At 41.7% G+C, this 16,002-nt stretch overlaps 3 protein-coding genes across 4 annotated transcripts; 2 read left to right on the top strand and 1 right to left on the bottom strand.

Annotated features, from left to right (window-relative positions):
• Positions 1–2,719: 2,719 nt before the first annotated feature.
• zc3h10 (zinc finger CCCH-type containing 10) lies at positions 2,720–6,654 on the bottom strand. The gene is made up of 3 exons (XM_063474250.1): positions 6,476–6,654; positions 4,816–6,104; positions 2,720–3,754 (listed from the first exon to the last, which is right to left on the bottom strand). Exons 2-3 carry the CDS (start codon positions 5,959–5,961, stop codon positions 3,242–3,244), a joined length of 1,659 nt encoding a protein of 552 aa, XP_063330320.1. The 5' UTR covers positions 5,962–6,104; positions 6,476–6,654; the 3' UTR covers positions 2,720–3,241.
• Positions 6,655–6,925: 271 nt separating this feature from the next.
• On the top strand, positions 6,926–8,709 carry LOC134627838 (dnaJ homolog subfamily B member 9-like). The gene is made up of 2 exons (XM_063474253.1): positions 6,926–7,334; positions 8,286–8,709. Exons 1-2 carry the CDS (start codon positions 7,043–7,045, stop codon positions 8,579–8,581), a joined length of 588 nt encoding a protein of 195 aa, XP_063330323.1. The 5' UTR covers positions 6,926–7,042; the 3' UTR covers positions 8,582–8,709.
• A 139-nt stretch (positions 8,710–8,848) lies between these two features.
• si:dkey-28n18.9 (sorting nexin-6) lies at positions 8,849–15,681 on the top strand. Of its 2 annotated transcripts, none has more exons than XM_063474252.2 (14): positions 8,849–9,031; positions 9,363–9,473; positions 9,602–9,709; positions 11,767–11,827; positions 11,931–12,066; positions 13,499–13,582; positions 13,663–13,737; positions 13,833–13,863; positions 14,044–14,131; positions 14,260–14,299; positions 14,382–14,468; positions 14,627–14,716; positions 14,886–14,951; positions 15,083–15,681. In XM_063474252.2, the coding sequence occupies exons 3-14, from the start codon at positions 9,652–9,654 to the stop codon at positions 15,218–15,220; spliced, it is 954 nt and encodes a 317-aa protein (XP_063330322.1). In that variant the 5' UTR covers positions 8,849–9,031; positions 9,363–9,473; positions 9,602–9,651; the 3' UTR covers positions 15,221–15,681. The 2 variants fall into 2 exon arrangements, with proteins under 2 accessions (XP_063330322.1, XP_063330321.1); XM_063474251.1 differs by having other exon boundaries at positions 8,853–9,133; positions 11,942–12,066.
• Positions 15,682–16,002: the final 321 nt, after the last annotated feature.

Below are 16,002 nucleotides of genomic sequence, written 5' to 3'. Positions count from 1 at the left end.
TGCTTGTGTCAGTGCACTCAAAATTGTTGAACATCTTGTCAAACAATTTGTACACCCATTTTGAAAACCCTATTTTTAAGGAGTTTCCATGAAAATCTCCATAAATTACTTTTCTCAGGTGAACCTTATCTCACACTAATGAAAATTGGTGTGTGTTACTCTTACTTGCAACCAATGAAAAGCCTCTTCTACCCAGTCACAGGTGAATCGCGTTACAGTATCCCCTACTCTACAAGTATATATATAATGTAAACCAACAGACAGGATTGGCATGAGGTGCATACTGAATCTACGAAACTGCAGAACGTGGAACGTCAGCCTTGTGGAAGAGGGGTGAGGATCGGTGGAGGACGAGGACAAAACCGGGTAAGAAGAGGCCAACCACATAGACACGTTCCTGACGAAATCAGGGCAACACTTGTGGATCATGTGATAAACCATGGCCTCACAATGGCCGAGGCTGGTCGAAGGGTGCAGCCAAATGTTGGGAGAACTACTGTAAGTTCTATTATGCAGACATTTCGTCAGGAAAACAGGTGAGCATACTGTAATGTAGTTATTCAGCACAAACTAATTTGCTCTGCACTTTCATAGTCATACAGGAGACTTGCATTCGGACATGACCTTATAGATCTTTACATATAGACGTACTGTAACTGAAGCGCAGACTTGGCCCAGGTGTGGCATAGTGTGCTGTGGTACAATACAGTAATGCTGTAAAGAAAGGAGTTTTGAATGATAGTCCTGTAACAATTACTGTAAGCATGTTTGCGCTTATTTGTGTTTGTGTTTTTTTTTTCATCTGCATCTCAAAAAGGACTGCCAGACAACCTAGAAGAGGTGGAAGAGGTCCACTTTTGACTCCGCAGCAAGAGGAATGGTGGCTGCAAACAAAGCTTTGAGACTGAGAGAAATACAAAGAACTGTCGTAGAAGATGACACCATCTTTGGAAATATTCAGTCAATATCAATTTCCACCATAGACAGAGTCCTCAGACGGAATGAAATGTCCATGAAGCAATTGTACAAAGTACCATTTGAACGGAACAGTGATCGAGTGAAGGAGCTCCGTCACCAGTATGTACAGGTAAAACATGTTTGCATATGTACCTCTGTTTACTGTAAAAGTTTAGGCCATGTACTGCACTTACATTTATGCATGTTACTGTAATCCTATTTACAATTCACACTGTACAATCTGTTGTGCCAAATGCACCATTACAGACTTTTTTATTCTCATCCTTTGTATAGCGTATCCTGGAATTGGAGGCCAGGGAACCCCTGCACACGTTTGTATATCTTGACGAAGCGGGATTCAATCTCGCAAAAGGCAGACGGCGTGGACAAAATCACATTGGAGAAAGAGCCACCATTGATGTCCCAGGCCAACGAGGAGGAAATATTACAATGTGTGCAGCAATCTCAGAAAATGGCGTTCACACCCATATTCCTCGTATTGGTGCATACAATACACAACACCTGTTGGCTTTTCTGGACGCTCTTTATAGGGACCTAATCCCACAAAATGAAAGGGATGATCCTGGTGACAATCGGACAATGTATGTAGTGGTTTGGGATAATGTTAGCTTCCATCACTCTGCTGTAGTCAGGCAGTGGTTTGCAGCACACGACAGGATGCTTATGGAGTTTCTTCCTCCTTACACTCCATTCCTAAATCCAATTGAGGAGTTTTTCTCTTCCTGGAGGTGGAAGGTATATGACAGGCATCCACATACCCAAATGACCCTGCTAGCAGCTATGGATGCAGCTTGTGATGACATCACAGCAGAGTCCTGCAGAGGGTGGATTCGACACTCCAGAAGATACTTTCCCCGATGCATCGATAGAGCTGACATTCACTGTGATGTTGATGAAAATATGTGGGCAGACAGACGGGAGCGTCTAGATATCAATGATTGATATGCAGCAGTGTCTGTTTTTCAGGGTTTTTTTGTTTCATAACTACTGCAGTAAGGTTTACTGTCTAAGTAATTTTGTTTGCTGTAAAATGTTTGATTTACTGTATTTCCCCAGTTGCACAATGCTGTGCACAGTTTCAATTGAATATTATCAGGAGTGCATCTGAAGTGTCTTGATTTTCCTTTACAATTTATGGTTTTCTACATGCCATGCATGCTGCCCAGACTTGACATGTCATTGGGAAGCACCTACAAAGAAATCCGTCACAATGAGAGTGCCAGTGTCAAAGGTGCCAGTGTAATGACTTGTAATTGTGACAGCCCTGACACTTTGATATAAGTACTTGCTTTTGATGAATATATTATCTGTTTTGATTAAGGGACTTGCTTTTGAAGCATTGACTACTTATTTTGAGCAACTGACTTGCTTTTGAACAACTGACTTTTCTTTTTGATGAAGTGACTCACTTTTGCAAGTTATCCACCATGTTTTGCAGTTTGCACTAATTGTTTGGTGAAGAGCCTTAGTAGTGGTGCAGAGATCAATTCTGTTGTGAGAAATGCACCAAAGCAACTGAGAAAAACTGTAAGCTGTTTAAAGAGCCACACACACATGAAGTTACTAAACAGAGATTAAGCTCTAGTTTACACAGCATGACTCCTCTCAAACAACTAGACCAACAGGATATAAACATGAGCACTCATATCACTTCAAAATTAAAATATATCCATTTATGACATATGTAAACATAAAAAAAACTGTAAAAAGACAAAACACAGGATTCACTGAGTGGCTGTAATTCTTTTTTTGTTTTGTTTCAAATGTGCAAAGTACCAAAATTAATTTACACCAGAACAATCAAAAAAAAAAAAAAAAAATACAAACAAACTGTTTCCAATGTCTTTGTGTCTTTAGATGGACAATGCTGCAGCCTTGCCGAAACGATTCACATTTCACACACCACAGATCACGGCACAAGTTTTAAGTCTTTTGTCATTTTTAGTGTACCTGTGTATGAAAAGATCCCTTTGGTACAAAGACCTTGTGTCAGTCAATCTATGAAAACAAAACAAAAACCCCAAAACCCTCAACATTTGTAACGTTGCCATAGAACACAGTTCTGATTTAGGGAAGGATAAGCATTTATCCTGACCCCTGGTGGAGAAAAGGAAGTGTCTCTATCACACATCTCTCATTGTTCAAACATCTTCTGAGTCTCATACACAGAAAAAAAAAATCCATCTGTGTAAAAATTCAAAACCCATTAAAGTTCAAGTACATTTCCAGTTCGACTCATGGGTATTGCAGCCCCTGCATTCATTCAGTGTGGCAGGGTTGTGATCCTCATGCTTTGACTTGCAATTGGGTACGACACCATTGGGGTGGTGGCGTGACTCATAGTGATCCCGGGAAGCGGCTGAGTCATGGACACTGCCACAGGTGCCACAGATACTGCCACTGGCGCCATAGAAACAGGGGGTGCCATTCCCTGGGCAATGGTCTGTGCGAGGGCGGCTGAGAGGGGGGTTATCTCAGGATTGAGGTGTGGCGGAGGAGCTGTGGGTGGGGCTGCATTGGTTGGGGGGGCTGCAGGGGCACCAGCGGGAGCTACAAGGTCTTGCTGGGTGACTGGCCGAGCCTGTAATGGAGCACTGCTCAAGGTGGTGTGAGTCTGGGCGATGCTATGGTTGTAGGAACTCACTGAACCTACGGGGGGCGCCAGATTCTGCTCAGTGGGTGCAGGAGTTGAAGACAGTGTCATCACTTTGGCTTGGCTTCGGAACTGGGCGTTCTGCTCCAGGAGAACCTCATTTGTGGCAATGAGATTGGAAACCTGAAAAACACATAAGAAAGAGCTTAGTATAAACAGGCAGAAAGTTCATGACAGGAAACACATAGAGACATTAAATATTTGAAATATGCAAAGATATAAAGGAAATCATTTACAAGTAGTCTTACACTTCATGTTAACTAATGACATAGTTTTACAGAAAGAGAAGGCTAAAAACTGCAGAATCCGAGTGTTTGTGTGTCTCATGATGTTACAGAGTGTCTTTTCCTTTTACCCCCAAAACATCCAGTGGGCCTTTGTCAGGTGACTAAAGGGGAAACAAATTCTTCCCCATTTACTCCTGCACAGCCATCACTTCATATTAACTCTTCAGTAACAATTTCAGCTCATTCCCCTTCAGGTCCACCATTCTAGCCAATAGGCAGAGCATTTACAGCAGTCTAAATTCTGTGCTTTTGGACATCAGATGATCTCAGTTCTTACTAATAACATTGACCATTTTAACAGTGTGTTGCTGGGTTCTTTTCCAACATTTAGATCCAATCTGATATGATGGGATCTAAATGTTGAAAAAGAGCCCAGCAACACAAAAATGTGTCATTAGCATCCTCCAAAAGGAAGAAGCAACACATAAATAGGTTCCTGGATGATTCTTTGTTTAGATCAGCAAAGTTTGCTTAATTGTAACTACATGAAATAAAGTCCCCCTTTGTCACCAACTCCTTTCACCTTATATTTAAACTTTTATTGTAATGTTAATGTAAACTGTTGATCGCTGGGATTTTAATATACAAGTCTGTCAGCAGACACTTAATCACACTTCTAACAAACATGGGACAAACATTCTGGTGGATTTTTGGATATACCGCTGAGATGCTGTTTGGATCGGCCTTTTCTTTGAACTGGTTATGTGGAAAATGCTTTAATCTTTCCAGGATGTGTCATAAAACACCTCGATAAGGTTTCCGTTTAGTTGGAATTTGGCAATGCTTGTTTTGCATGTATCTCAGTAAAATAAAATAAAAATGACTGAAGCCATTTACATCCTGCATCGGTGGCATGACTCCATTCCCAGGAAGTCATAATATGATTCTTATACCTACCTGCTTTTTCAATTCTTCCACTCTCTTCCTTAGCAGGGAATTTTCTTCCTCTAGAAATCTGTACTCCAGAGGACGAGGCGGCAAGGTGGCTTGAACTCCCAACTCGTAGTGCCCACCTCCGCTCCCATCTGTCAGACGCAGCCCCTCCAACCGTCGCCTCTTTAACTGTAGAGTGGTGTGGTCCATAGAGGTCTCCAGGGAACCAGCATCAAACAGACCACTTTCAACCAGAGGGTCAAACATTGAGCATGTGCTCCTGTCATAACGTCGCTGTCCGGATGAACTTATGGACAGACACCCACTCATTCCACTTCCTCCTACTCCTCCAAGACCTGAGATACCTGGATCTCTGCAACCACCCAAGCCAGGGCACCCGGTCCCCATCATATTACCTCCACCCCCTGCGCCACCTCCCACAAGTCCCTGCATTCCTCCGCAAGCACCTCCTCCTCCACCCATGCCTCCTCCAGCATTCACAATGCCACTGACACCTGGCCCCATAACGCCACCCACTCCAACCCTGGTTGGTTCATATTCACAGTCTTTTTTGACATGGCGAAATTTACATTTATTGCCCCTCTGGCACTCTCCTTTCAGGAAGTCTCTACAGATGGGAACCTCACCGCGGCTATGGGGGAGATCCATGGGGGAGAGGCCTAGCCGTGCAGCAACTTTCCCTCTTAGTCTGAGAGGTAACTCTCCTGTCTTCTTGTAATAGTCCTCATCCTCTTTGGATCCGTGGACAAAGCGACAGTTGGAGCGCATGCACTCCTTATTTTGATGATCGTGACAAAAGATGAATTCGTTCTTCTGCACTCCCAAGTCTGGAACCTCGTTAAAGTCTGGGTGTCTGAAGCGGCAGCGCTTCCCTCTCTTGCAGACATTGCGTATGAAGTCCCTGCAGACACCATCCAAGGCCAGCCCCGCACCTTGGCCTCCACCGTTCCCATAGCTGTTGCCATTTCCGAGCGCTCCTCCTCCACCCATACCCCCAGAGCCAGAGACGCTTCCTCCGACACTACTTCCCGAACCTCCTCTGCCCTCTGCCGCACTCCCTGCCAAACCAGACCCGGGTCCCCCTTCTTCACCCAGACTACCACCACTCCCACCACCACCTGACAGGTATGAACTGTCCCGGTCAGGCATGGCGCTCGGCCCAGCTCAAGGAGAAAGGAGCACTCATGTGTGTTTGGGAATGGCAAATGTGAGCTGGCAAACATTCACATACACAGTAGTAGTCATTAATTGTTTCTTCACACTCGAAGTATTGCAATCTGCCGTTTAATTACCTGCAAGACAAAAACACGAACCCAGCATGAGATACTGGCTATAGAACTAAAGGGGGAGATTTGAATAATGACATGAAAGACAATAGGACATGTAAATGATTACCTTAGACAAGGTAAGGACAGAAATTTAGCACGTGACAACACATCGTAAACAATAAATAGCCCCGCTTCTGTTTACATGGTTCTTGGTAAAACACTACAAAACATCAACTAAATTGAATGCAACGGATTTCAACCAGTAAATAATGCATACTCTGTCGTATTATATTCCAGAATAAGTTAGCCTAAAATGGTGCTACGAAACCGTCGTCTACCCTGGGTAGCTAATGGCTAGCGAACATCTAGCTAACTGGGTACTACTGTAGTCTTACCAAATCGAAGGATAGAGAAAGTTCCAAAGTACAGCTGAGAAGCTCCCACGAAGAAACAACTTCCTTTAACTGATTCAACAGACACCGCTGCTAACAAAAGCAAAAAACTTGCGTTATTTTTAGCAGTTCCTTGAGGCCCTGGTGCTGTTTACCACATTTCTTCATGCAGCGTTCAATACCAACGAAGAAGAGCGCCGGCGTCTTCCTTATTTTTTCGCTGATTGGGATTTTCTGCCCTCTATTGGTGGAAATGCGGAACACCACCTTAGCGTGTTCACAATTTGTTCATTTTTAAAACCACGAAATAATTTCGTGCACGACGTGAAGTTGGATTCACGGAGTCTTGCACAGTCTGTGAACGAGGTCACTTTTTCTTTCGTGCCCATGTATAACAGTTTTTGTCGTAAGCTCCAAAGAAATTGTCGTAAATAACCAACAACTGCTACTTTTGGTGTACTTTTACTACAAGCACAGTGCTGACGTGGAGGCTTTACGGCGCTGTGTGGATATGAAAATGAGACGCTAAACCACAAGGTCTGCCACACTTCCAGATAAACTGTTGTGCACATGACGACGTTTGTTTTGAGTTCCTCCTCACTCTCTCTGTGTGCTGGGGCGCTCCTCAACATGGCAGCGCAAGGTGCTTCCTACTGGCTGCGACCCTGCATGCTTCTGCTGCTCTGTCTATCTGAAGCCCTGTCCGAAGAGATAAACAGAAATTACTACGACACTCTTCATGTTGAGCCAACAGCAACGGACAGCGAGATAAAAAAGTCTTTCCGAAAACTGGCCGTGAAGTACCACCCTGATAAGAACAAGAGCGCAGATGCTGAGAAGACCTTCAGGGAGATTGCTGAAGGTAAAGGATGAAAGGATGCCTCCTCCGAAACGTTTACATTTTACAGTGTAAATAAGTGAGGGGTTTTATTACTATTATCATCATTATCATTAGTATAATATTTTATAGTAAACTGAAAATTACTTCACTGTGGAAGAAGCTGAGGTACAACAAAGCCACCATATGGAGTTTAGTTAACTAAAACTACTCAGAAAATAGTTTAAAAATAGTTCAAATTAAATTTGAAATTAAGTTAAAAAAATAAAGAAACGTGTGATTTCAGAAAAAAAAATCCCCCCGTTTAAAAAAAAAACAACGATGTTCTTCCTGGCAAAAATGCAAAAATGTACTTGTTATTCCCATCAAACAGGCTCTTTAAGAAGCTATGGGGTCCTGCTGTGTTGGTCTATTGCAAATAAGGTTGCTCAGTAAGGTACCTTATTAAATTGCATGCAGTAACTTCTATGGATAGCTGGTGATTTATGGAGGTTTATTATTAATCGGGCAATGTCACTGTTTGACCTTCTCTTCTGCAAGTGCCTGTTGTGGATGCAAAGCTCTGACATTGATGATCTGATAAATGCATTGCCTAAACAGGATTTCACAGAGTAGCAGGGGTGGGGCTTGTTAAAGAAGCAACTTTTCTGGTTCAGTATTAGTGTTTGTAGCTTTAGAAGTTAACTACATGAAAAAAAAAAAAAGATGTAAATAACTGGAGGCCAGCTGGCTCTTGCAAAACGAAGTTAAGCTGCTAGTTTAGTTAAATGTAGCTCACTACTCTCTAACATTTCACACAGGTTGACGTCTGGGCAGCTTTAGCTTTACCATTTGACTCTAGAGGACTTTGGTACACAGACTAGTTCATAATTGAGTCAGTAACTGCCAGGTGCCCAGGCGTTGTGGTTGCTTGTTTGCAACCACACCCCTCCATCACCAAAGTTGACCTTTTCCCCTCTAACTGTCTTTCCTTAGCCTACACAGTCCTCTCAAACAAGGAGCAAAGGAGGGCGTATGACCGTGTGGGCCACGGAGCTTTCCTGAAAAATGAGGACCTAGTCAAGCCTGAGGATGAGTATCAGACAAGCTTCCACTTCAGCTTCTCAGACTTCTTCCACGACTTTGATGACAGTCCCTTTGGTGGACAGTGGAGCTTTCACCAGGAAGAGGATGAGGAGGATGGTCGTTATGAACGCTACAGTTTTGAGGGGCAGAGATTTAGCTTTTATTTTGGTGATCCAGATGAATATGAAGAAGAGTACTACTTCTAAAAGTTTTTTTTCCCCTGTACTTGGAATGACCGTTACCTTTTTACATGTTTTCTTTTATCAATAATAAAGTACTCTGTCTAAAATGCTCTCTCAGTATCTATTTCTTGTATTCATTATGTAAAAAAAAATAAAAATCACCTAAACAGACCCTTTGAACCTGTTTGCATTCTTCCCCTTTTTATGGGCTCACTTATAAATTCAGCAGCTGCGGGGTTGTAAGGCTGGCTGCTAGATAACCGACTGAGCCGTTATGCCACTTTTCCTGTGTGGGTGTGTCGAAGGTCCAGAGTTACTCACTAACACGCCATTTACTCATCTTTTTCCCTGCGCCAGCACTTTAGATTTGGCACTGTTTTACTCCATTTCTCATGGGACCATTGTGCACTTTGACCCAAAGGATATCCTGTGCATTCTCAACACTTGGAGCTCAAGCAGACTAAAAGGCAACAGGCAAGAGCTCTTTCCAGTTTTATGTACTTTTATCAAGCTAAAAGGACAAACCACAAAGGCAGATAAAAGACAGACTGCTAGTTTGCAAAGCTGACAATGATGGTGAGTACGCCTGTAGATTTTGCAGGATTTGTAAGCTTCTGAGTGTCATGTGACAGGCGTTTACTCCTCGCAGACATTCATGAGTACAGTGTGTGCTGAATTACGTTTTGTTCTCCCTTTAAATTTAGTTTGAGCATGAATGCGACTTTAATCTCAGCCTGTACTGATACCATTTGACTGCTTCTGCTGTGCTGTACTGCTTTTGACCGCTTTGTTTTTTTAATTACAGGAAGAAGTGAAAGAAACGGCATCTGTTCTGAGTGTCCATGATGACAGCATCAAAGTTACAGAGGTGTTGAAAGACGGGGACACTCTCACCTTTATCATCGTATCTCAAAAGGTGAGATTCATTAGACTGTCATCTGGTTAGATCCAGGCAAATGACACAAGAACCATAAAATCTGTCAGCTTATTTATTTGAATTATGATTTTCCAAAAGCAGTTGGTTGTCTTTCCTTTTTGTTCCAGCTCTCTGGTACAGGGGAATACCATGTGGACCGGACCTATGAGGATTTTGAATGGCTGCAGCAGCACTTGTTCTCTCAGGAGGATGTGCCAGGAATACAGGGAGTCATAGTCAGTACTTGTTATTCTTTAATGTAGCTTGTATGTGCTTATTTGACAGTAACAGGATCAGGGCTGGAGTACTGGTGGCTTTAGTGCCACAAATGTTGAATTTTGGAACAGCCTTTTTGTGTGTACAGCAAGTGCTAGCTTGAAACTATGGAGAAACGTTCAGACCAATGCAATTCATGGACTGACTCTGTTGCTGCTAAGAGAATGTGCTGTTTCTATCCAAGATACAGTCATGGTTAAAAAAACAGTGAACCCTCTTTCAGTTCTTGTATTTGAATGTCAGGATATAATAAATTATCCAGTCCTTAGAAGTTCTTCAATCAGGTAGGTACAACCTCACATGAACAATAGCACATGACATATTACAGAATGACACCATTTATGTAACAAAAACTCTGCCAAGCAGAAGCAGTGTGAGAAAAACTAAGTACAACCCTTGATTATATAGCTTGTAGAACCACCTCTTGGCAGGAATAACTTGGAATAATGTTTTTCTGTAAGACTTTGTCAGTCTTTTACATTATTGTGGAGAAATTTAGACCCATTCTTCTTTATAATGTAATGTAATTTCATCAAGATTTTTAGGCACTCATTTATGCACAGCTCTCTTAAGGTCCCACCACAGCATTTAGGTCAGGTTGATGTCTGGACTTTGGGTCGTTGCAACACCTTTTCTTTCTTTTCTTTTTCAGCCCTTCTGTCACAGATTTGCTTCTGTGCTCGGGATCATTGTCCTGTTGTAGGGCCCAGTTTGGGCCAATTTTAGCTGTTGGACAGATGGCCTCACATCTGACTCTAGAATTCTTTGGTGTACAAAAAGCATCTCTCCTCCACCACCATGTTTAGCAGTTGTTAGGAGGTGTTTGTCTTGATATGCTGTGTCTGATTTTATTTGTCCAAATGTGGCACTGCACATTATGGCCAAACATCTCCACTGTGGCCTTGTCTGTCTGAAGGATATTGTTCCCAAAGTCTTGTGATTTGTACTAATGCAACAATGCTAAGCTGTGCAAGAAGAGGCTTTCTCCTTGCAAACTTTCCAAACAACCCATATTTGTTCAGTCTTTTTCTAAATTTACTCCTGACCTTTAACATTTAAAAGGCTAGCTCTTGAGATTTTTCCATAGATTGCAGTCAGCCCTGGTGGGCTGGGTGGGATGTCCACTCCTGGGAATATTGGCAGCTGTCTTGAACTTGTCAATAAGCTTTCTCACAGTAAAAAGATGAACTTCAAATTCTCTGGTAATAGCCTCATAACCCTTCCCAGACTGATGAGCAACCACTATTGCTGATGCAATTCTGATGAATTTCTTGGAACTGGGATAAAGTGAACATCTGTTAAGTATTTGTACACAAAGTTCTATGGCTGCATAGATTCAAAACCCCCCAAATGCACTGGATTCAACCAGACCCACAAACATGGGCTGAGTAGCCAAAACATGAACACCACACAAGGGTTTAATGAATAAAGACACAGTGTAATATGTCATGTATTGTTGTGTATTTGAGGTTGTGTTTAAATAATGATAATGATGAGTTTAAAGTTAAATTATTTAAACCTGCCAAGGACCAGATGACTTTTATTGTGTCCTGGTATGTAAAGAATTAAAAGAGTGTACTTTCTTCTTGCTATGATTGTACTACTTTTGTGGTTTAAAGTCCTTCCTGCTTTTCCTTCCTGTGTCCTCCTTCTCTTTTGTAATCAACTGATTTTATCGTTGCTATTTTTTGCCAGCTGCCCCAGTACTGTAGGGAATTAAGTAAACAATGTAGGGACTACTTTTTTCAAAGAAAGTCAACAGTACACCATCAGGATGTATTTTTTTATGTTACTTCCTACTATGACAGTGTGTGTTGATGTTCTTTGTAATGTATTACACAAGCACATTGTGTAATATCTGATATAGTGCATAGAGTCTGCATATCACAACCGATCTAAGCACAGAGTAACTTTAAAATGCATGAAACTTTCACAAGCTCGTATTTAAGAAATGTTTTAGGAGACAAATAATGGGATAAAATCTTTGTAATAAAATAATATTATCTTCTTTTTCAAGTTCCCTCCTCTTCCTGCAAAGCCCCAGGTGAATGCATCTTCCAGATCTATAAAACAGCTTGGTGAGTACATCTGAAGACTGCCTGTGCACAAAGACAAACATTTCACAGTTCTGATGTACAGTGTCAAATGTGATGTGAAGTGGTGTGGTTAAAATGTCAATAGTTTGCTTGCAGGTTTCCTTGCTTTAGGAGAGTGTCAGCCCTACTGTAAAGCATTAGAAACGTTCCTGCAGCAGGTTGCTGCACACAGCATACTCAGCAAAAATAAAGCCGTGGAGGTCTTTCTGACCAGCTCGGATGTAAGTGAACACAAACAGCTTTTTGGCAGCTTTGCCAAGCTTCAACTTAAGAGCTAGAATCTCATGTTACAACAGGTTGTCACGTGAAACCTTGTGATGAGAGAGACTGACAATAAATGGTTAAACTTTCACCAACATGATAGAGATCCATGTGACAGTACTCATTCATTCGACTCTTTATATATAAATATATATGGCCTTCCAAATGAGATTGTATACAAAAAAAAAAGTTTTTTAAAAGGGTGAGAGTTTGTGTATGTAACCTCTACTGATGAATTCACATCAGTCAGATATCACCCTGTAAATAGCCAGCATACAGTTCTTGTTACAAGAAGGTGGTTGTTTGGGTTAGAGCAGGGTGTCTAATAATCAGGTCAGTGGTTAGATGTGTGTGATGCTGATAGCACTGCATATACAATAAGAAGCACTGTAACTGTGAACAGGTCAGTGTGGCTTGTAGTGTAAAGAGGGTAGAAAATTGTCATACAAATGCGCAAACATACATGGAAATACAGTATATAAAGCCAAAGCAGAGTTTGTACAATTCTAAAGAGATTGATAGTCAATATTTGATATGAGCACCTTTAGTCTTCAACACAGCCTGAACTCGCTTAGATAAGCTTTCTTATCATTTCCTCAAGTAGTGTTCAGGAACAGTTGTCCAGAATTCTTTAAAGACATTCAAAGCTCTTCTTTGGATGTTGCCTTCCTTTTGTTCCACCTTGTCTTGCATGTTTTACATTGGCTATAGACATTCACTTTATAAGAACTGTTGCCACTGAGGCCTGTCAGACTGTTATCTTTGGATATTTTTCATTAATTCAGCTAAAGAAGTGGGAACAAATGACGTGTTTTTGTGACAAGTAGCCCCAACACTGGTTCAGCCCTCGAATTAGGTGCTCTTTTTATGCTTGAATTATTCATAGGCCACTCATAAGTGGCTTAACAAAGACATTTCTCTGAAAATGGTCAGGTACAAAGACTGTACTGAAAATGAGTGAAAAAGCAACCAGTGCCCAAAGAAAAACTTTCAAAGATTTTCAGAAACCCTGGAGAACTATTGCTCAGGACAACCTTAAAAATGACAAGAAAGTCTGGCTGCTTGGACTCAAAATATCAGGAAATGAGGGTTAGCACAAGACTTTTGCACAGTACGATATATCCAGAGTCAGATACACATGTAGAAGAATTGTAATATCTTGAAATATATAAAGTCAGTGTTGCGTGTGTTACATCGCGATGATGCGTTTTTTTCCTGTGTGTCTAATTCTGGCCAAACGTGTATTTTATTAAGCTTTAGTAGTTTTCAGCTTGTACATTTTACCAGCATACTTCAATGGACATTTATAACAAAATGCCATTTGCTGTGATATGTTATGATATTCTGTGTAATGATAAATGATTTAAGCTTTTATTATGTCCTTACATTCAGCCTCCAGGCAGACAGAAAGTAAGGAAGAACATTTTCAACAGACTGAGTCAAGCTGTGGAGGAGATGAGAAAAGAAGGCCATAAGGTACGCATCTGGGACTCATATATAGGCAGAATGTGTCCAGAGAAAGTGGGGGGTTAATGCTGTTATCAACGTGTCTGCAGGATGTGGATGAGTTCTTTCAGAATGAACGGGATCATAACCTCGTTCTAACCGGCTGTACCAAGACTGCAGCTGAGGTGAGACGGTCACTTATTGCTTCTTGGTCTGTTTATTTGTCGTCGTTGTCTCCTTTTCTTGGTTTGATTTCCAAACATTTCCCTTCTTCTTGCAGAAATTCCTAGATGTGGTGGCAACAGAGCAAAGTAAGAAAATTATATAAGTGTGAAAGCACAGAAAAAGAATTGATCTGTCGATGTTGTTTAAGATTTGTGTGATCAGATTCAGCAGATGATAATTATGGTGTTATGTACACATGTTTTTAGGGCTCAGTGTCAGCTGAATTCATCCAATGTGTGGTATCAGAGTGCTCTGTTTGCTTGCAGAAATAGCAGTGGCCTGTGGACACTTCTCAACTGCTCTGCATCTCTGCGTGGAACCAGGCGAGGATCCTGACAAACAGGCTTTCTCTAGGTTGGAAAAAAAAAACATTAATACTGGACTCACACCATTATCATGTTTATTCAAAGGAAAAGCATCTGAATGATTCATATAAGTTGTGATAAAGCTGCATACATGTATATATGTGTCTTTTCTTACAGGGTTTGTGTGAAATTATCAGAAGTGTTTGAATCTATAAAGGTAAGCTGCTTGTCTTTTCCAATAGCACCATAAACAGCAGTGCACTTGTACTTTGCCGCATCGTGTGTTTGTGTGTGGGCAGAAAAATATGACGAGTGTTGCTGAGAACAACGTGAACACTCTTGGACTGGGCCTGGACCTCGAGTCACGTTATCAGGAGGCGGAAAGGGTGTGTTTTCTAGTTCTGCAATCATTTCATGCTCATCGTATGCATGCTGCCTTCCTTCCTATATTGAATCTTGCATTTCTGGTTAAATGTAACATGTTTCGAGTGAATATTGTGACTAAATTGTTCAGCGTGTAACACGATTATTATGTCCAATAAAGGAGATGCTCTTCAGGAGAACCTGCAAACTAGTGGAGTTAGAGAATGCCCAAAGGAACGCAGAGAAGGCGAAACCTGTAAAGAAGGCTGCTGTGAGTGTCTGCACCCATACTTTAAAAGCGTGGTCAGATCTGCACATTTTCTTGTAACCAGCAGGTGTCAGCAACATAACTGTTAGTAAGAGGAAACTGCATTTGTTGTGAGCTTTCTGATGTAGACTAAAATATATAATGATAATAACATGCGCTTCATATTCATCAGATGGAAGAAGTGAAGAAAGCAGCAGAGACTGAGTTTGAGCACACTTCTGGAGTGGCTAAGCAGGAGGTAAAGTCCACAATAAATAACTGCATTCCCCACTTTCACGTGTCTTTCCACAATGCATTCGTTTGCTGAATTCATGTTGTTGCCATGCATTTTCTGCATCTATTAATATTGATGTGATGTGTTTCTTTCAGATTGCACGTTTCCAGGGAGCGCGTGTGGAAATGCTGCAGCAGGCTCTGGTTAGTTGGTGTGAAAAGCAACTCCTTACAGCCAAAGAAAGTGCTGACCAGTTCAACCAGCATCTGGAAGTCTTTAGGGGAATGGCCTAGTGACCTCACTGGCACCCTCTCAAATTAGCATCCTCAGTAAATCTAATCATAGCACGGGACAACCCAAACCTGTCCTTCACTGTGTTGTGCTGCAGTTGGATGCTTTATTGAGTGTAAATAGGGAAATGTAAGCAACGGAGAAAGGATGGCTCTGCTGATAATTTCACACACACACACACGCACGCACGCACGCACACGCATGCATGCACACAGGCGCTCTCTTATTATACCCCAGTCTCTATTAAGGCGTACTCACTCCAATAAAATCCAGGTAGAAATGATTGTTTTGAGATCTTGTCGGTGGATTTCATCATCCGATAACACTGCCGTGCGTGAGCGAGTGTTTATGTGTTCTATATTACACTGCTGCGTTTGTGCTGAGAATGTATTGTGCTGCTCTCTAGCCAGTACATCAGCTGGGGTCACACAAAATAAAGTGTGATGAATTGATTCCCAAAGTACCTGCTTGCCTCTGTGTGTGTTTCTTACTCCTGGATCATTAATCAGTTGGTTTGACTGCTTCTGCAAGGACATGGCAGCAAGGACAGCCTGTGCTGGCCTTTTTGAAATGATTCTGGCTCTTTGAAAATCTCTTTGAACTTTTTTTTTTTTGACACGATTAAGACCTCTTGTAAGGTTTGCCATGATACACATAAGCTAAAATGTTCTAATATAGTCTCAATATCTGGTGATGTAGGCCTGTAGGTTCATATCTCAGTCCTGCTGTGTTCTTCATTGCCTCTCTTGTGGCCTGTGATCTCTTAGCTGGCAGAATTAGGAGT

This window comes from Pelmatolapia mariae, linkage group LG5 (assembly GCF_036321145.2).
Source record: "Pelmatolapia mariae isolate MD_Pm_ZW linkage group LG5, Pm_UMD_F_2, whole genome shotgun sequence".
NCBI lineage: Eukaryota > Metazoa > Chordata > Actinopteri > Cichliformes > Cichlidae > Pelmatolapia > Pelmatolapia mariae.
The sequence above is the reverse complement of the archived record's forward strand: the minus strand, read 5'-3'. Positions and strand labels throughout refer to the sequence as shown.

Bases quoted from the DNA above. Each gene is read 5' to 3' on its own strand.
- zc3h10 (XM_063474250.1), bottom strand. From the start codon at position 5,961: ATGCCTGACCGGGACAGTTCATACCTGTCAGGTGGTGGTGGGAGTGGT. The intron at 3,755-4,815 runs GTAGGTATAAGA...TGTGTTTTTCAG, and splicing joins TGGAAGAATTGAAAAAGCAG to GTTTCCAATCTCATTGCCAC.
- LOC134627838 (XM_063474253.1), top strand. From the start codon at position 7,043: ATGACGACGTTTGTTTTGAGTTCCTCCTCACTCTCTCTGTGTGCTGGG. The intron at 7,335-8,285 runs GTAAAGGATGAA...GTCTTTCCTTAG, and splicing joins CTTCAGGGAGATTGCTGAAG to CCTACACAGTCCTCTCAAAC.
- si:dkey-28n18.9 (XM_063474251.1), top strand. The intron at 12,067-13,498 runs GTAAGTGAACAC...CCTTACATTCAG, and splicing joins TCTTTCTGACCAGCTCGGAT to CCTCCAGGCAGACAGAAAGT. The intron at 14,469-14,626 runs GTGTGTTTTCTA...TGTCCAATAAAG, and splicing joins GTTATCAGGAGGCGGAAAGG to GAGATGCTCTTCAGGAGAAC.